Raw genomic sequence first — 18116 nt, 5'->3', positions numbered from 1 at the left:
AAATCCTGTGAACGGGACCTGGATGAGCAGAAGTTAACATTGGAAAACAGAGAGTTTCACAGTAATTCTCTGAGAGCAGGTCTCCCTAGAGCTATACCCAAGACCAAATTCTTGGTCCCATTCCCAGGATTCTGAAACCTTGGCAATCCCTACTCAGCTTCCAAAGTGAGGCTCTAAGAATCCCAAGAGCAATATCAGATCAATGGCCCGGGGTTCTTTGGCTGCCATTACACACGTGTCAAATCATTGCATTGTACACCTCCAACTTACACAATGGTATATCAATTATATCTCAATCAAGCTGGAAAAACAGAGATAAGGGGTCTGGTGGTGCATGCATATTAATCTCAAATGGTTCAGAAAAATATAATGTGTGGACAGAGAGATGAGACGATAGATGGCTGGAAAGAGGGGCTGAGGCTTGGTAAGCCTCGCTGAAGAAAGACCCACAAAACTGTCAGCAAAATAAAATGGTTGTTTTGAACCACAGCCTTGGGGCAACTGAAGCATCTTCTAGACCCAAACATCTAAAAGCTTTATAGTTCTGCCTTTCACATTTGTCTAATCCGCCTGGACATATTTTCATGTGAGGTGTGAAACTGATGTCCATTTCATTTTTCCCCGTTTGGATAAACAATTGTCCCAATAACGTATCAAACAGTGAGCCCTTTCCTTCGTGGCTGGCCTTGCCACCTCTGTATCCGCATGCGCGTATGCTCCCTGCTCTTGGGTCTGTCTGCTTCCCCAGCCAGCACTCTCAGGCCTGACCATACAGCTTCACCCAAGTGTCCACATATGACAGAGCAAGTCGCCGCCTCCGTCTGCTTCAAGGCTGGCTTAGCTCTTCTGGCCCTGAGCCTTATAAACTTGAGAATCAGCTTACCAAGTTCACTTAATTTCTCCGCAACTCCGTTTCTCACCTGCTGTGAGAATAAAAAAAGACAATATGGTCATGATTTGTAGACCACAGAGAATGATACTTTTAGTTTATTGTATTTATACTGGTAAACTTCAGAAAACGACACTGATTGCTATATCTTGTTCTTCTGTCATTTCTGAAAATATCTCCTGGAGTCACGCATGTTTCTCAGGCACTGATGTGCTGCTCCTGTCACCAAAGTGCAGTGGGGGTGACACTGGTTCTTAGTAGGAATCTGTCCAAATTGGCCTTGCTAAAATTATAATTTTTTAAAAATCTCCTTTTAGGCTTTTATAGCCACATTTCAGCTGGAAAGCAATTTTGAAAGCTGGAAACAATTCAGTCCTGCTGTCAGTGGTCAGATTCCAATTTGCTGCATGCTTTGAGTAAGGGCTGAAGGGGACTGTGTGTTTCCTGTCAAGTTGGCACTTGTGTTGACCTGACAGGAGACGCAGGCAAAATACGGACTCTATCCTTAAACGTTCTCATTGTATTTTTAAATGAGATTTTGTCCTGTGTGTGCTTAGCCCTAAATTGAGAAAGAGGAATTTCTATTTTAATAATATTATTAATATTAATAATCACTATTTTATTATATTTTTACATACTAACTTTACAAAACTTAGAAAATATGAAAAAAAGACCAAAAGTATCCATTTACCCATGATCCAAAGATAAATGCTCTGAACGTTTCAAAGGAATTTCATCTGCCTTCTTTTCTTTTTTTTTAGTGTCACATATACTATTTCACATTCTGCCTGTGGCCAGCCTGTCCCTTGGCTGGTCAGTGGCCACTCCTTTTTCTTCTTTGCTGGAAGGAGCCCAATTATACTTAGTTTTAGGGCGAGAGAAGCTTGGGGAACGTAGGTGAATTTTTGGTCTAAGCCCAACGAGGAATTCTGCCCCCTTGACTCACGATTGGTTTAGGCCCGAGAGTGACAGCAGTTCTGACCAATGGGGAGTGAGGAAGCCTGTCGAGCGCCCAGCACCCTGGCCTGGACAAACAGGGCAGGCGAAGGAGGCAGAAAGACAGACCCTACCTGGGTCCCCCAGCTGCTGGAAGGCCCAGCCCAGATTTAAGTTCACCGGACAGTGCACGGTTGTCCACGTTGGGCATGTCCCTCTCCTGCACCCAGCGGCCCCCGGGTGGAGTTCTGCTGTGCCCCTGGGGCTCTTCTTAAACGCTGTTTGCACAGTGTTCCAACCAGTTATTATCCCATGATTTACTTAGTGGATCCCATGTTGTTAAATAATGATGATGACAACTGTTCTCACTGGGGTCTTGATACTAACAGGAATGCCAGTAATAGTGTAACAATGGTATTTATTTTGCTCTTTCTCTACCATGCTGGAAACCGAGGTAAGCACTTTACTCACATCCTTCCATTTAATCTCCACGAAAACAAGGGTGTTCTATTACGATCCCCATTTTATGATTGAAAAAACGGAGACATTAGTGTCCTTATACATTTTAAATGGTCTATATTACTGGTTCTAGTCCCTTTCTCTTTAACCTCTTCCTGTTTTCTCCTTTTTTTAGATAATTTTGCCTAGAAATTTGTCCCCTATTTGTGTAGTTCTATGGCAGTTGTTTCTTTATTTCATTTTTATTCTGCTTTACATATTTTTTTCTACCTGTATCCTTTTTTGGGTTCGTTTAGGAGTTTTCAATCAGCAACTTTTTTTATAATTACGTTTAATTTTTTTTTTAATTTTTAAAATTATTTTTGGCTGCGTTGGGTCTTCGTTGCTGCGCACGGGTTTTCTCTAGTTGCGGCGAGTGGGGGCTACTCTTCACTGCAGTACACGGGCTTCTCATTGCGGTGGTTTCTCTTGTTGTGGAGCATGGGCTCTAGGCGCACGTGCTTCAATAGTTGTGGCTTGTGGGCTCAGTAGTTGTGGCACACGGGCTTAGTTGCTCCGTGGCATGTGGGATGTTCCCGGACCAGTGTTCGAACCCGTGTCTCCTGCATTGGCAGGCGGATTCTTAACCACTGAGCCACCAGGGAAGCCCCCACTCGGCAACATTTCATGAACACCTTTCCACGTAAGTATGCCTCATTGTTACATTTTTAGTGGCTGCATAATATTTATTTTATGAGTGTGCTGTATGTAAGTTGCACAGGTTACTAGCTCCCTCCCCCAAACTCAACCCTGGATAAACTAGGAAGAGAGATGGAGGCAAGAATCTGAGAACTGGCCTGAGGCAGCAGAGGGTCCAGAACAGGTGTGGCCACATCGCTCAGGGCCTGCTCTGCGGGTCCAGCGGGAGAGAAGGTGACTTCCAGAGTCTTCCCAGCACCTGCCCTCCCGCTGTCAGCCCCAGGCTTCAGCTGAGATCTTGGTGCCAGAATGAATGAGAGAAGGTGGGGCTCATTGTTAGCTGCTGTTGCTGCAGTAAGGATAGGTGACATTTAATTTTCACAATAGTCTGGGACAATCACAGGATGAGAGAAACAGACCAAAGGAAGGAAACTGTGTTTTCTCATCGGGAGAGACGGGAGAGCTAGGCCCAGCCCGAAGGGCGGCGGCGCCCATTCCCAGAGGAAGCCACCCGCTTAGAGGGTCCTCACCCTCCTTCCCACGCCTTCCTCTTCAAGAAGAGCCGTGTTTCCCCCTCAGCCTCCCCATCAACAAGGTGCAAGCTCTGGACTCTGAACTCAGAAAAGAGAGTTAGACACCGACGCTGCCCCATAGGAGTTTACAGAGCGACACAGGGTAAGTGCTGCAGCCCGAGCGTGAAGCGCTTGGGGTATAATGTTTCCAGGCTAATGGAGGCGCCCTCAGCAGGGGCAGCATGAGGTGCACATGCAGACAGAGGGGGTGTGTGAAACACCAGCACACCACAAAACGTTTATTTTTAAATAATAAATAAAGGAAAGGAAATACAGGCAAGGAAACATTCATGAAATCAAGTCACTAAAGTGCTCTTAAACATAAATTTTTAAAAAAACAGGAAGCCTGGTCTGAACTTAAAACACTGTTCATAGATATTCAGCAGTTGTTCAGATATGGTCCTGTGCTGTTTCAGAAGGGAAGGGAGAAAGGGCTTTCTTGGTTGGAAGAGATCCACAGACCCGATCAAAGGACACTCAGGAGGACATAGAATCATTGCCTAACAGGAAAATGGAAAAGTCCAAAGCCAAGTTCAAGGTAAAGATGTTATGTTTCATTCATATGAGGTCTGCATGAAGTCTTCAGTATCTATGAAGATATATGATTCTCTGTAGGTTAAATAATTTTGTATTTTTGGATTCAGAGTAAGGACAGCAGACTTAACCTGTGAGTCTACACAGTATATTGGACCAAATCTTGGGATGTCTGGCAGTGAAAATGGGTTTTGGACTTAATATCCTCCCTCCTCAAGTTCTACAGAAGAGAATAAAAGTTTTACACCAAATTAACTGATTCATGTGCCTTTAAGGAATGATTTCCATTCTAGAATGAAATGGAATTTTCCATAAGTCACCATTTGTCTTCTTAAAGCAAGTGGCATTGCATTTCATCCTGACATCGGAAGAAGAAAATCCAACTGAGAGTGTTTGTCTTCGACAACTTTTGTCTTTTGGAAAAAGCTGGTGAGGAATGTGCACATTTCCAGCCTTTGGTGGGGGAGAGGGGACCTGCAGCCTTATAAGGCCCCCTCCTTCCCTGGCTGGAGCCCCTCTAGCCACTCAGAGTCTGAACATCCTTGGGCACCAGACCCCTGCTGCACTCTCTTGGTCTCCTGACGTGTAGTGCTGGAGAGATCAATGGCCACGTCTTCCAAGCCGCTCTCAGGGCTGCCTTCCTCCAAGGCCCTCTGGGGTCCTGCCTGATGTGGGCTAGAACCTTCCTTGAGATGGTCAGAGCCCCAGAGTCCTGCCAGCTTTTCTTCACTTTCTGCTTTCCTTATCATCCCTGTGGATTTTTTATGCATCCCTTGCAAAAAAGGAAAATAAATAAAAACAGGTATCTCTAAATACAGCAATTAAGTAAATTTCTTCCATGTCACTGTTCTCTAAATCCCATTAGAATTTCCCTTATTGATACCTGTCTTGGGGCCTGCAGGAGAGTCTCGTAGGTAACTCTCAACATCAGGGGTTGTAGACTGGTGTCTGCCAGCTGGACACAGCCAACAAAGTGCCTTGTTTGGATGATATGGTGATTTTTCAATTTTTATTTTAAAACTTGTTGGCAACATTTTAATATCAGGAGATTTACATCAAAAGTCAAACTTCCAGCTTCTCTCAAAAAGTCAGATGTCTGGCAGCACAAGGCCCAGTTTCTTGTTCGGCCACAGACCTGCGGAATCAGTAAGCTCCACCCCACCTGCTCGTGTAAACTCGGAGGGGTGGGCCCGGTTACCTGCCCAAAAGTTCCCTCCAGGCTCTCCAACCCTTGAGGGCAAAGACAATTGGTTTCTCCAGTCCCGGCACAGTGTCAGGTGGGTAGGGGTTCAAAAAGTGTTTGCTGAACAAAAACCCTCCTCCTCCCCAGCCTAAAATGCCCCCTGGGCCCCCTAATCCTAATCTCACACCCTGCCCAGCGTGCTGTCTGTCACTCATTCCTCCAAGCCCGAGAGTGTCTCTGGTAACAGCCAACAGACCATTAAGGGTGCCAGCTCCTCAGAATAACCAGCCTCAAAGCTTGGACCTCACCGGTGAAGACTGTTCCAGCACCAAAAAGTAGGGCACAGAACAGCTATGCGGCAGATTATTAATGGCCGAGCCAGGACCAGGAACTGGACCTCCTGAGTCCAGGGTGCAAGGGGTTAACAGTCTGCAGGTTCACTGCCTGCGCCTTCCCGCTTCCTATTACCATGAGCTCTGAACTGTATGGTTTCCAAAACCTCTAACAGCTCTCAACATTTGGGAAACATATTTCATGTAATGAAAGTGTGTCATTCCACTCATAAAACCAGGGCCTGATTGGACCTGTCTACCCACTGCCTACATAGTTCCAATGAAAAATAAGGCAACTGATCAGAGTCCAAGGCTTGTAATTAATTAAAAATCGGATGTGATATTCTGGGCCTGAATCTGAGTAAATGTACATTGCTTGGCTTGGCAATGGCCACCGGGCATGGGGACCCCCAACATCTGTGGCAGGACGCGGCCACAGGACCCTCTTCCTTACCCAGGAGCCAGGGCACACAGGAGCCCAGCAGGCCGCCCTCCGCGGAGCCAAGGACTGAGTCGGGCAGCGGGATGCAGTGTCGCACCATCGCCCCGTAGAGCCCGTACTCAGCCATCACGCTGCTGCCGTCCCAGCGCTTCTCCCGCTTCCGCCACTTGGCCCGCCGGTTTTGAAACCAGACCTGGATTGAGGCGGGAGGGGAAGCAGAGGGCTTACGGGAGGAGACCCCAGCGCAGAGGGGCTCAGGTGCACCCTCTTGGGGGCACCTGGGACCCAGGCCTTTCTCGTGGCTCGCAGGACTGGTCGTGCTGGGTGATCGGGACCAGCTTCCACTGAGGTTTCCACGGAGTCAGGGATGACAAAACAAAATCAGAGTATCCCACAGTGCGTAAAGAAGTCGATTTTTACACTGATGGGAGCAGGTCACCAGGGCAATGGTCGCTTCTAACCTCGGTTGTTGGATTGCTTTATCTTAATAATAGTGTTGACTATTGTTAAGCTGTTTAAAAAGAGTGCGTGAGTAGCATATCTTCTCACCTGGCGAGGGCTGCTGTCAGCACAGAGGCTGAGGCACACACGGGACGGCTTTCTGTAAAGACAAAGACCACTCCTGTGTGCCTGTGAGTGCGTGTTCCAGGGCCAGATGTGCATACGGCATGGGGGCAGTTTGCAGAAAAGCCTCGTCAGGCTCTTTACACTGGCTTCTTTGAGGGTTTGCAATGGAGTGATAGTCAGTTTTTTATTGATATCTTGACATGGTTTCTAGATGCAGCACACACTGTGTATTTTTAAGAATGATTTAATAAGAGGAAAAAAGACTTGAAGGTTACAGGGGTCATCCTCTCTAAATGAACACAAAGGAAAGCTCTGGCATCTAAGTAACCTTCAGTTTGGGTGCGGAGGGGGAAGCGCTGGGCTGTTTAGAGGTGGCTATGGGCTGATTCACTGCATGTAAGGACAGCATGTTCTCTGTGGTGTCTGTGGGTGGTGGGACCTGCACCTGTATTCGGTCTTCGGGGAGTTCAGTCTTCACGGCCAGCATTTCCCGGGCGTACACATCAGGGTAGTGGGCCTCGCTGAAGGCCTTCTCCAGCTCTTCCAGCTGGTGGGCGGTGAAGACGGTCCTGGAGGGAGGCCCGAACACACACGTGGGCACATGTCCACAGGAGGCTGCAAGGCTTCCAGCCTCAGAGGACCCCATGGCTGGCCCCTCTTTGTCCACTTCATGAAAACTGGATGCCCCACCTCTGAATGATTAGCCTCTGGAAAGTCCACAATTTAGTTCAGACCAAACAAAGTTCTTTAGGTCTTTTTTTCTCCTCAATGAATTCCATCAACTCATTCTAAGAAGACCCATTCTAAAGGCCCACAAAATTGTGTCTTTAAAATGCTACCAAGGCTGACCAGCCCCCTGGGAACTGCAGAATTACATTCCCAAACGGCTACTGAGCCCTTCCCGCTGCTGCCCTAACGCAGGGCCAGCTGGTTCTCAGGCACTGTGTCCCAAGGAGAGGGGTGAGGGCAGGTACCTATGCCTCCGCTTCTTCCTCTTGCCGGGGGCGGGGGATGCCTTCAGGTCACTCCTGTCTTCAGATGGGCTGTCCTCATCTGTTAGCACAAGGAGAGAGGGAGGACTTTAAAGGTGAGCACTTTGTTTTCTGGATTTTACTTTGAGGATTGACGCTATGAACCTGTTGGGGATGTGAATACTTACAAGCTCGCATTTTTCACACCATGCTCCAGGTGCTGAGCTTAGCACTGCTCATGCATTATCACCGTTATTCTCCATAAATTAAAAGAACTCCAAGGCAGCTGCTATTATTATTCTCTTTTTACAGAGGAGGAAACCAAGGCACAGAGAGATTAAGTAACTTGCCCAAGATCACACAGGTAGTCAACAGTGAAGTTGGGATTCAAATCCCAGACTCTGTGAAGCCAAAGCTACGTGAACACTAATTGCATTTCCTGTCCCTTCAGCTTCCAAATTCATCCACTTCCTTCTGCCTCTATCTCACCCTCCTCATCTTAACCAATACACCAACATTTCTCAAAGGGAGGACGGAGGTTTGTGACATCAGACCCTCATCAGAGCTGGCCCCCTGCCCTGCTGTACCGATTCCAAACCTCTGGAAGTGGGATCTGGGAAATTCATTCTTGGCAAATGTGCCCAGATGATTCATAGATGGCAGGTGAAATAATTTTAAGAACCCACTCCACTATGCTTTATCTTTTAAAATCCATTACATCAAAAGATCTAGGTTGAAAGGAAGGTTAGAAGACCAAACTATTGTCAGGTTCATTGTTAAAAAGCATATTTGCTTCAAAACACTAAAAAGCGAATTAAGAAAAGCAAATATAGTAAAATAATGTCAGTTTTACTCCTACATCAATTACTTCACCAGAAAAATTGGAGTATAATATTATGCTATCCATGCTGTCCAATCTGGTATACCAATAGATATATAAGGTGGGCTTCCCTGGTGGCGCAGTGGTTGAGAGTCCGCCTGCCGATGCAGGGGACACGGGTTCGTGCCCCCGTCTGGGAAGATCCCACATGCCGTGGAGCAGCTAGGCCCGTGAGCCATGGCCGCTGAGCCTGCGCGTCCGGAGCCTGTGCTCTGCAACGGGAGAGGCCACAACAGTGAGAGGCCCGCGTACCGGAAAAAAAAAAAAAAAAAGATATATAAGGTTATTGAGATGTGAAATGTGGCCAAGCTGAATTGAGACCAGCTGTAAATGTGAAATAGTCAGTGGATTTTGAAGACTTAATACCCCCAAAAGTAAAATATTAATAATTTTTATATTGAGTATATGTAAAATGACAATGTTTTGTATGTATTGGATTAAATAAGATAGAGTATTTAAATCTGTTTCAACTATTTATTTTTCCTTTTTAGCGTGGCTCTGAGAAACTTTCATTACTCGCAGTCACATGATGTTTCTACTGGACAGTGTTGGTCTTGGTCTTGAGAAACGCCCTCACAGGCTAGGATGCAGTTGCATTTTGCCTTTAGTTTTATGGTCCTCACACGGAAAGAGCCCATCCTATGAAAGTGGTTCCTGCATTTTTAGTGAAACTAATAGTGGGGTTCATTTGATCTTACCTAGACACTCATAAAACAAAGTCCTTTTAGACCTGGGTGGACGCTGGCCTGCCTGCTGATCCCGCCTGCTTTTTTTTTTTTTTTTTTTTTTGCCGCGCTGCGGGGCATGCAGGATCTTAGTTATTCCCGGACCACCATACCAGCTTCAGTGGAAGCGCGGAGTCTTAACCACTGGACCTACAGGGAAGTCCCCCGCCTGCTTCCTTTAATCAGCAGTGGAGACCACTGCACTGTTTCTGCCTCTGCTGCCTGGATGCTCAGCTCTGCGGTCCACTACATAGTTTCTCTCCGTCCACCTCCCCCACACCCCAAACCTCTGGATTTCTCGGCCCTGTCTTTGTAGATTTCCATTGCTCCCTTCTGTTCCCCGCAATCCACCCCGACTGCTCTGAGGAGCTGGGCACAGCTACCATAAGACGGGCGAGCCTGCTCCTCACGTGCTGGGAGGAGGGGAGAAGCGGGGTACCCAGATTGGCTTTTCAGCACAGGGAGGAGGACAGTTCCAGGTCTCCGCCCCGCGCTCTCCAAGAGCCGGACAATTCGTCAGTCAATTCAGCGAACCCTCCAGCTTGGCGGGCACCGGGTTCTGTGCCACCGACAAACGAGGCAGGCCCAGGCCTCCTGCCCTCCGCCGTTCCCAGAGGCCGAGCCTCGCGCGGGCACGGGGGAAAGGCCCCCAGAGACCGCGGCCGGGTCGCTGAGACCCCAGGGTGGGTCCGGTGGTGGTGTCCGCGGGGCAGCGGCGACCAGACTCGGAGGAGAGGCCAGGGGCAGAGGGCGCGGCTGCGAGAATGCGTTCCCCGGCGAGGCCACGCTCTGGGGTTCCGACTTCCCTAGATCTGGGGGACTGCGTTGGGCTTGGCGGGGCCCCGGAGTGTCACCCTGCGCGCCTGAGCCGAGGGAAGGGACGGGAGCGGCACGGACTGGCCTTACCGGACGTCGAGAAGCTCTCGCTGCGTTTCTGGCGGGCGGCCGGGGTCGGTGGGCGGCCGGGGACTTGCGGGGCGCTGGGCTCAGGGCCCTCGGGCGGCAGGAGGGGCACGTCTGCGAGGAGGAGGCAGGGCGCCCGGGCGGCCGCAGGGGGCTGCGCGCCGAAGCCGCAGAGGAGGCCGAGCCCCAGAGGGAGGGCCCCGCGCGCCAAGCAGGAGCCCCAGAGCCCTGGACCCCCGCAGGGCGCGGCCGCGGCGCCTTCGCAGCCGGATCCCGGCCCGGGGCCAGCAGGTGCGGGCAGCTCGGCCTCCAGGCCCAGCAGGTCGGTGATGGCAAAGCCCCGGGGGCGCGAGCCGGTGGGCGGGCCTCCGGGCACCAGTGCCCTGCTCCTGGCACGCCCGTCGGAAAGCGCGTCCCGACCGGTCATGGTTTCTTAGGCGGCGAGGCTGGACCCTCTCTCGGTCACCTTTGCGGAGGGGGCGCAGCTCTGAGGACGATTTATACAGTCGGGCGCCAGGAGGGCTCCAATCAGCGGGGCGCGGATGCGTCACGCCTTGGACCCCGCGAGATGGGGACGCCACCAGTTTCCCTCCCTTCGGTCGCCGCCCTCCCAGCTGCGGTCCCCTCAATCAGCTCCCTCTCCCCTCTCCTTTCTAGTTGTCCCCCTGCCCACCCCAACTCCCGTTCTCGGTGGGAGGAGAATAGGCAGCAGACAACTCTATTCCTAACATAGAGTCGTCCCCTCCCTAAACCTCTACTCTGAAAGCCGCAGGTTCCAGATCCCGATTCTCTTCTCTCCCCTTCCTGATACTCCGGCAGAGGCCCTGCTCGCAGCCTCCCTGAAGTCTCCCTCCCCGCATCCAGTCGCCCATTAAGACCAAGGCCCCATTCCCAGCCACACTCTCAACACTACCACCAATATGACCCCCTCCAGCCCTCCAACACCACCGCCGGAGGCAAGGCCTTCCCCGAAAATCCTCAAGGGGAAAGGAGTGGAAAACGTTCATTTAACCCGTGCCCACTCCACCTCCAGCCAAACCCACCCCAGCGTTCTAATGGCCGAGCCGTCGGGGTCGCAAAATTCACACACTGAAGGAGCTGAAGAAGAAGAAGAGAGAGGCGGGAGCGGCCGGGCCGGGCCAGGGCGTCGGAGAAGGGCGCCAGGTTTTGCAAACTGCATTACAGGAGGTCCAGTGAAATCAGAATTTCAGATGAACCGTGATTCTTTTACATTATAAGTGTGTACCAGTATTTTATCTGGTGACCCCTAAGTGGGGATGGTAAATTGGAAAATAGGGCCTGTCTACTGGGACCCACCCCTCTTCATGGAGGCTAACACATTATTGTCAGATTTTATGACTATTCAAAGAAAGCCTGATTTTCACGTGCAGCGCCCATATTTGTTAAAGTGGGCGTGAAACAAAACACGTGGGTAAACCTCCCCTGGCTCGCACTCCGAAAATTTGAGCCCACCCAACCTGAATCGCTCGGAGCCCTGAGCCCACCCTTCTCCAACGCGGAACCCGGGAAGCAGAATCTCTCAGTCCCGCCCCTGAGGGCGAGCGGCCAGGCGGGCGCCCAGCGAGGGGTGCGGCAGCTCTCACAGAGCCGCGCGGACGCCCCACGGGTCTCTGCGCGCACCATCAGCACAGCCGCAGCCGGAGTCAGACCCCGAGCCGAGCGGGGACGAGCCAGAGCCCGAGCCGAACCGGAACCCGAGCCGAGGAGGAACCCGAGCTGGAGCCGAACCCGGCAAAGTGGATCTACAGCTGGCTGCGCCTCGGGGTGGGTCCTCTGCAAACCTGAGGATTAAACGAGAGGCTTCCGATAAAGATAATTACAAGAGGCTGCGCATTAACTTTTCATTATTAAAAGAAGACCCAAATCTCCCCCTCGCAAGCTGTTCCCGGGATTAGCAAAACAATAACTTTCCTTTGGGATAATTGTCCTTTGAGTCGCTCGGGGTCGGGGGCGGCTTTCGACGCCAGCGTCGTTTTTGGCTCCGCCAGGAATTTCTCCCTAAATTTATCTCTGGGTTTAGGGGAAGGTGTTAGGGGTACAGGATCCAGCCAAGATGCTCTGGCTCTTGGCCCGGCAGAGCAGAAGTTTGTAAATCAGAATTTGGGGCCGCAGTTAAGGAAGACAGCTAACGATGCACACATTTGCAGACGTCCGGAGCAGGAAGGCTGGACAATTGGCCTTGAGGTGGCCCCGCCCGGGGCATTTGCAAGGGCCGGTCTCAGAGGCAGACGTGTGCGCTGCACCTGCGGCTTGGAGGGCCGATGGCGCCCCCTCGCCTGGGCCCGGGTCTCGAAGTTTCTGTCCCCCAGCCTCTGTCAGAGGAGGCCTCGAGTAGATGGCCAGGGACCCAGAGGTACCAAAAGGCCATCCGGGAGGAGGCCAACTTGGACAGCACCACACGGTGACCTCCACTCAATGCCAACAGCACACTGGTTTTCAACCCCTTCGGAAGGATATTATAAAACCCATTTTGCAGATGAGAGAAACTGAGGTGTATTAACCCGCTCACACCTGGCACGGAGAGAGAAATCGGGAGAGCAAAGCGAAGCAGAGAGAGACCCCGAGAGCCCCGAGTTTGGAGCTATAAGGGGACCTTGCAATTCCCGGACTGAAGAGTCACTGCCTCCTCCTCCAGCCACACCGCGGGAGGGACCAGGATGGAGGGAGAGCTGAACCCCGGGCGCCTTCCTTTCCGCAGCGTGGCGGCGGCGGGAGCGCGGCGCGGGCGGGCATTCTCACTGCCCCCTCCCGGGTAAGAAGCGCCCCGCCCCGCTACGCTAATCCCCCCACCACTCCCTACCCTAGCTCCTGCGGTGGATCGCGGGTCCACTCGCGCCCCTCGACTCTGAGGGATCGGCTCAGAAGACCCCACCCCTGGGGAGCCGGCGAGCGCTCTGCGCAGCTCCCGCCCAGTGGGGGAAGCGCGTCCAGTGCTTTAGGAGACTTGGAAATGGAGCGAGCCGGCTCCGAGCCCACCCACGTTCCGCGCGTCCCTCCGGGCGCCCGGGCGGTTGCCGAGTCTACGCAAGTGGGCGACAGCTTTGGGGAACCCCTCGGCCGCCAGCGGGGTGGAAGGTAGGCGCCTCCCAGCCCCCCTCCCAACATATACAAATCTGCGTTCAGAGCCAGAGCCCTCTAGCGCGTCCCCGCCTGGGTCAACCCCCGGAGTCGTTTTGGAACCCTAAATCCGTTAAGGGGTCTGGATCTGCCTTCATCAACCAGGATTATCTGGGATTTAACTAATCAGTAAAGGTTTCTCCGCTCAGTATTTTCCAGGGAAGGTTTCCAGCCCCTGTCTGTGGCCAGCCACGAATGTGCTCTCCGCTTCCCTCGTTCTCCCCGCCTGGACGCGTCCCGGCTCCTCGCCACGCCAGGCTGAGGCTGGCCGGGGTGTAAGTGGCTCAACGACAGCCGTCTCGGGCTTTTCGGAGCCGCCCCCGGCCAGGCTGGTAGTATACAGCGCATATGCGCTAGGAGTGGGATGCGCACCGCGAATAGAGAATCGCGTGTGTCTGCACGTTGGAACCCTATGGCTCTGCTTCTCTGGATTTTCCTCCTGCCTCTGTCTGCTCCTTCTCGGTTGCCTTTGTGTCCCCTTTAAAGGCTGTTGTAGCAGATGCTGTTTTGCCCTGTCCACATCTGTGCCCTGACCATTCCGCCTGCAGCCTGCAGGGCCTCCAGTGCCCAGGGCCCACGTCTTTGCCTGGGGGCTTTCTCTGGTCTGCAGAGTCCTCTGGCCAGAGGGGCCAAGGAGTACATGCCCTGAGAAGCCGAGGACCAAAGAAGGCAGGAGTCGGAGTATAAACACGGCCCCAGGTCTTCAGTGGGATAACTCAGGCCTTCCAGAAGTCCCCAGCCGGGTTTGCTCAAGTTATCACTAATTACCACATCCCATATTGCTTTCTTCCTAAGTGCTATGGGTGCCCCACCCCGAGCCCCTTTCCTGGGCTCTTGCACCGCCCCCCACCCTATCCCTACACCACCCAGTCTCACACCTCACACCCCACCCCAATGTAGGCTCTTGCCCCTAATCAGGAGAACTGCCCTCTGCTGACAAAAGCCTCTAACCCAGGCCACACCCACACCCACACCCACATACACAATGGTTGATCAACTGATATGACTTGGTAGGAGGCTGCCCCCTTACCCTCGGAAGGACAATTGTGCAGAGCCGTCTCTGCTTCAAACCCCTTTCGGCTCACGGGTCAGGCCAAGGCTCATCTGGACCCAAGTGTTCATCTTCGTCCACCCTTTCCCTCCTCTCTGGACCCCTCACTGCTGAGTTCCCCCTCCCTCCCCCCATAAAGCTCATGCAGCCAGACCGTGCTTTGGGCTCTGCTTCTAGAGACCTGTTCCTGTCTCACTGTTGAACTCCCCTACTGGCATTGCCTGAAATCCCCTCACAGATGAACGACTTATCCTGGAGGCTCAGAGTCCACTCTGGGTTTTGTACAGGAGTAGTGGTGAGTGTCCAGTGGCTACTCTGCACTCCCTGACGCTTCCCCACTGTTCCCTGAATAATTTGGCCTCGTTCACAGATGCCTGGCCTGTCACGGCCCTGCTCTTTTTCTCCAAACTTTCATCAGTCTGGGGAAAAAAAAAAGTGATGCCATCCTGTAAACTTCTTTGCAGCATGAATTGGCTGGCTGTGGTTCCTATGGTTTGCATCCAAGATGCTGTCTTGGGCACTGGGCTTCCTTCCACCTCTGGTGTCTCCCCCCCCATCTTTGTGCCCCTTCCCACGCCCCCAGCAATCCGTCTTTATTCCACAGCCACAGGGACCCCGCCTTGGAGGCCCAGTCCAAAGGGCTCCTCTGGCTGAGTCCTTCCCAGATTCCCCTCACCCAGCCGTAAAAATCTCTTCTGGGCCAGGTGCTGTGCTAAGCGCTAGACACACATCAATTAATTTAATACATGTGACAAACCTAACGAGGGAGGCCTCTTATTATCCCCATTTTGTGGTTGAGAAAACTGAGGGGCAGAGCTGCAACTAGCCTGGCAGGCCTTGGAGAGGTTGAGACCCAAAGCCTGACTGTCGGGCCTGAAGCAGCGAAGTCCCAATGGGGAAAATGACAACGTCAGGGGTTCCCTACACTTTTCTGAAGTTCAGCATTGGTTTTATTTTTAATTTCTAGGTGCTGAGGGCCTATAAAGCCCTCAGTCTTGCACTGCTCCAGGTGCTGTCAGTCAGCGGTGTTGTGGGCTTGAGGCAGATTTCTGCAGGAGGCTCGAGTGCCCATGCTCCGTCTCTTCTCTTTAGGTCCTGAGATAACAGGGAAACCCCAAGTAGGAACCCAGGTAACACTTTGGCCCCTGGGACTGTATTTCCCTTCTTCCTTCCCTGACCTCCACCTATCTCTGTCCTCTTTCCTCTCCCCACCCCCTTCCTCCTCAGCGCCTCCTTCACTTCAGCTCATCAAAAGAGCTCATGGCCACACTCCTCAAGTCCCATCTGTAAGTCCAACGAACCCCAAGACCAGACAAAACGCAGGAGCCAGCACAGCACCCAGCACCGAGCGGGGATCCCTGAGCAGAGGAAGACTCCGGGAAGGCCTGCATGGCCTGTCCCCTTCAGGGACCTGCAGATGGAAGCAGGTGTGTTGCTTGGGCATCAGCAGGGTGAGGAGTGGTGACATAGGCTATGTCGGCCAACAGGTCATGGGAAGGGGTCACTAAGGGCAGGTGGGTGCTGTGGGTGACCTTCATTCCCAGTGTCGAAGTGTTAGGTCATCTACTGGCAATTGAGAAAACTATCTAACAGCAAATAACATGCTTTTAGCCAGTTCGCAGTGGCAGTGAATACACGATCACCGCCCTGACTCACGTGTAGCCACCCAGGCTCTTGGCCAGGGTGAGATGTGTTCTCCCGGGGAGGCGGGGCTGCAGGTTCCTCACCAGAGACACAGGCGCCTCCCACCTGAAGGAGGTCCTCCCTTGCCCCACTGCACTCAGCTCCTGCCCGCTCCCCGCAACACACCTCCATGATTGTAATTACTCATTTGCCTGCTGGTTTACTGCGCTTTACCTGGCCCCCTAATCAGACCCCGAAGCTGGCACTGACTGCTGGCTGCCCACCAGCCCAGGTCACCTGCAGCACCTGTAGACAGTTCCCAAACACCTCAACACCTGCCCCTCTGCCTGACGATGTGCACAGGCCCCGGGAGTGCACCGGCCGGGCCTGGGGGCCTGGGGAGGTAACGGCCCCAGCAGCAACCCTCCAAGGACAATTGGGAGTTGGTGGGTAAATACCCCAGCATCCTTGTCGGTTTGGGCTGAGATGGGTTCAGCCTCAGTCGCTCCCAGCACCCGGTCAGGATGGAGAACCGCAAACCCCACTCATTATCACCGCCTTCCCTGTGTCTTGCCCCCTCATCAGGGCTGCCTAGTTTCAACTTCCAGACGAACTATTTCACCCAATCCCCGTCCTCAGGGTCTGCTTTGGGGGAACCCACCCCTAGACAATCGGTAAGCTCCACAAGACAAGGGCCGGGCCGTCCTGGCGTCCGTGGGCCCGGCATTCCGCGCACGGCCAGGATTTGTTGAGGGAAGGAATCTGCGGCGGATGGACGTGAACTTCAGCGGCACTGCCTCGGTACTTCTCCTCGAGAGCCCCTCCCCCACTCCCAAGGCCAGGTCGGAGGAGGGTGGGCTGAGAGCACAGCTCCCCCCGCGCAACCCGAGGGCTGGAGGGGCAGGAAGGAGCCCCACATCCGAGTCACAGCCCAGCCCTCCGACCGGCCCTCCCATCGCAGGGACGGGCTGTGCGTTTTATTCCTGCCTGGTACCTCTTTTTACAAAGCTGTTTGGTTCACTGCTTCCAACAAAGGTTTTGAGATGCGTGCCGCAGAGCAGCCACCCTGCAGCTGTGTTTCGTTCGCGTGGGGTTTTCACTGGTGAAGCCTGAGGGCCGTGGGGCCGAGGCCGGGCTGGGTGCGTGGACCGCGGGGACCTGGCGGAGCCGGCCATCTGCGCGCAGGGCCGGGACCGTGCGCTCGGCTGACCGGGTCTGACTGCGGAATCCTGCTCGTTCTGGCTCACTCCCCACCAAACACGCTAATTAATGGCACCCGCAAATCAACGGGCGGAATCCCCATTAAAGAGTGGAGGAGGAAGCGGGAAAGGAGAAGGTACGACTGAAAATCCACCGTCGCGGGCGCTGGCCGCCGCGCAGTAGTTAAACAGCTTCCTGAGCGCAACAAAGATGCCTCTGTTCAGAGGGCAGCTCCCCAGAGAGAGGAAACGGCAAACACTGAGACACTTCATTCGTAAAGCGCAATTACCGGCAAGGCTTTCAAATACCCAAAGGGGAAGAGCCTTCCTAGCGGTTTCTGCTCCTGGTCCTCTCGCGCTTGGAGGGACACTCCTCGCTTGCTGGGCGCTCGCTGTGATTCCCTGGCCCGAGGTCCCCTGCATTTCATTTGTTCTGAGAAATTATCAGATTTTATCCTTTTTAATATTGCCACTCCTCAGTTATGTTAGTAGGGCGATGCTGGGAGTGAGTTACGAAGTATTCCCTGCGCGTCTATCTTCTGAAAGAGATTGAAGAGAATTAGTATACATTCCTTCTTAAGTGTTTGATAGAAATCGGCACTGAATCCATTGGGCCTGCTCCTTTCTGTTTGGGAAGGATATTAATTGCCAATTCAATTTATTTGACAGATATAGGCCAATTCAGGTTGTTCATTTCCTCTGGTATGAGTTTTGGCAGATTACGCCTTCCAAAAAATTGATCCGGGGAATTCCCTGGCAGTCCAGTGGTTAGGACTCTGCGCTTTCACTGCTTTCACTGCTGAGGGCACGGGTTCCATCCCTGGTGGGGGAACTAAGATCTACAAGAAGTGCAGCACAGCCAAAAAAAAAAAAAAGTTAATTAAAAAAAACTGATCCTTTTCATCTACGTTATCAAACTTGTGGGCATAGAGTTGCCATAGTATTCTTTTATTATCCTTTTAATATCCATGGGATCTATGTCCCCCTCTTTTATTTATGATATTAGTCATTTGTAAATCTCTCTTTTTCTTAGT

The 18116-nt window shown here is 52.6% G+C and overlaps 1 protein-coding gene across 1 annotated transcript; it reads right to left on the bottom strand.

The window, feature by feature from the left end:
• Positions 1-4550: 4550 nt before the first annotated feature.
• On the bottom strand, positions 4551-10498 carry VSX1 (visual system homeobox 1; the record flags this gene model as incomplete). The annotated part of the gene is made up of 5 exons (XM_081256516.1): positions 4551-4840; positions 6038-6218; positions 7038-7161; positions 7567-7645; positions 10075-10498. The coding sequence occupies 5 exons, from the start codon at positions 10496-10498 to the stop codon at positions 4551-4553; spliced, it is 1098 nt and encodes a 365-aa protein (XP_081112642.1).
• Positions 10499-18116: the final 7618 nt, after the last annotated feature.

The sequence above is a fragment of the Mesoplodon bidens genome (genome assembly GCF_964165515.1).
Source record: "Mesoplodon bidens genome assembly, chromosome: 15".
NCBI lineage: Eukaryota > Metazoa > Chordata > Mammalia > Artiodactyla > Ziphiidae > Mesoplodon > Mesoplodon bidens.
This window is presented reverse-complemented; position numbering and strand designations above follow the sequence as displayed.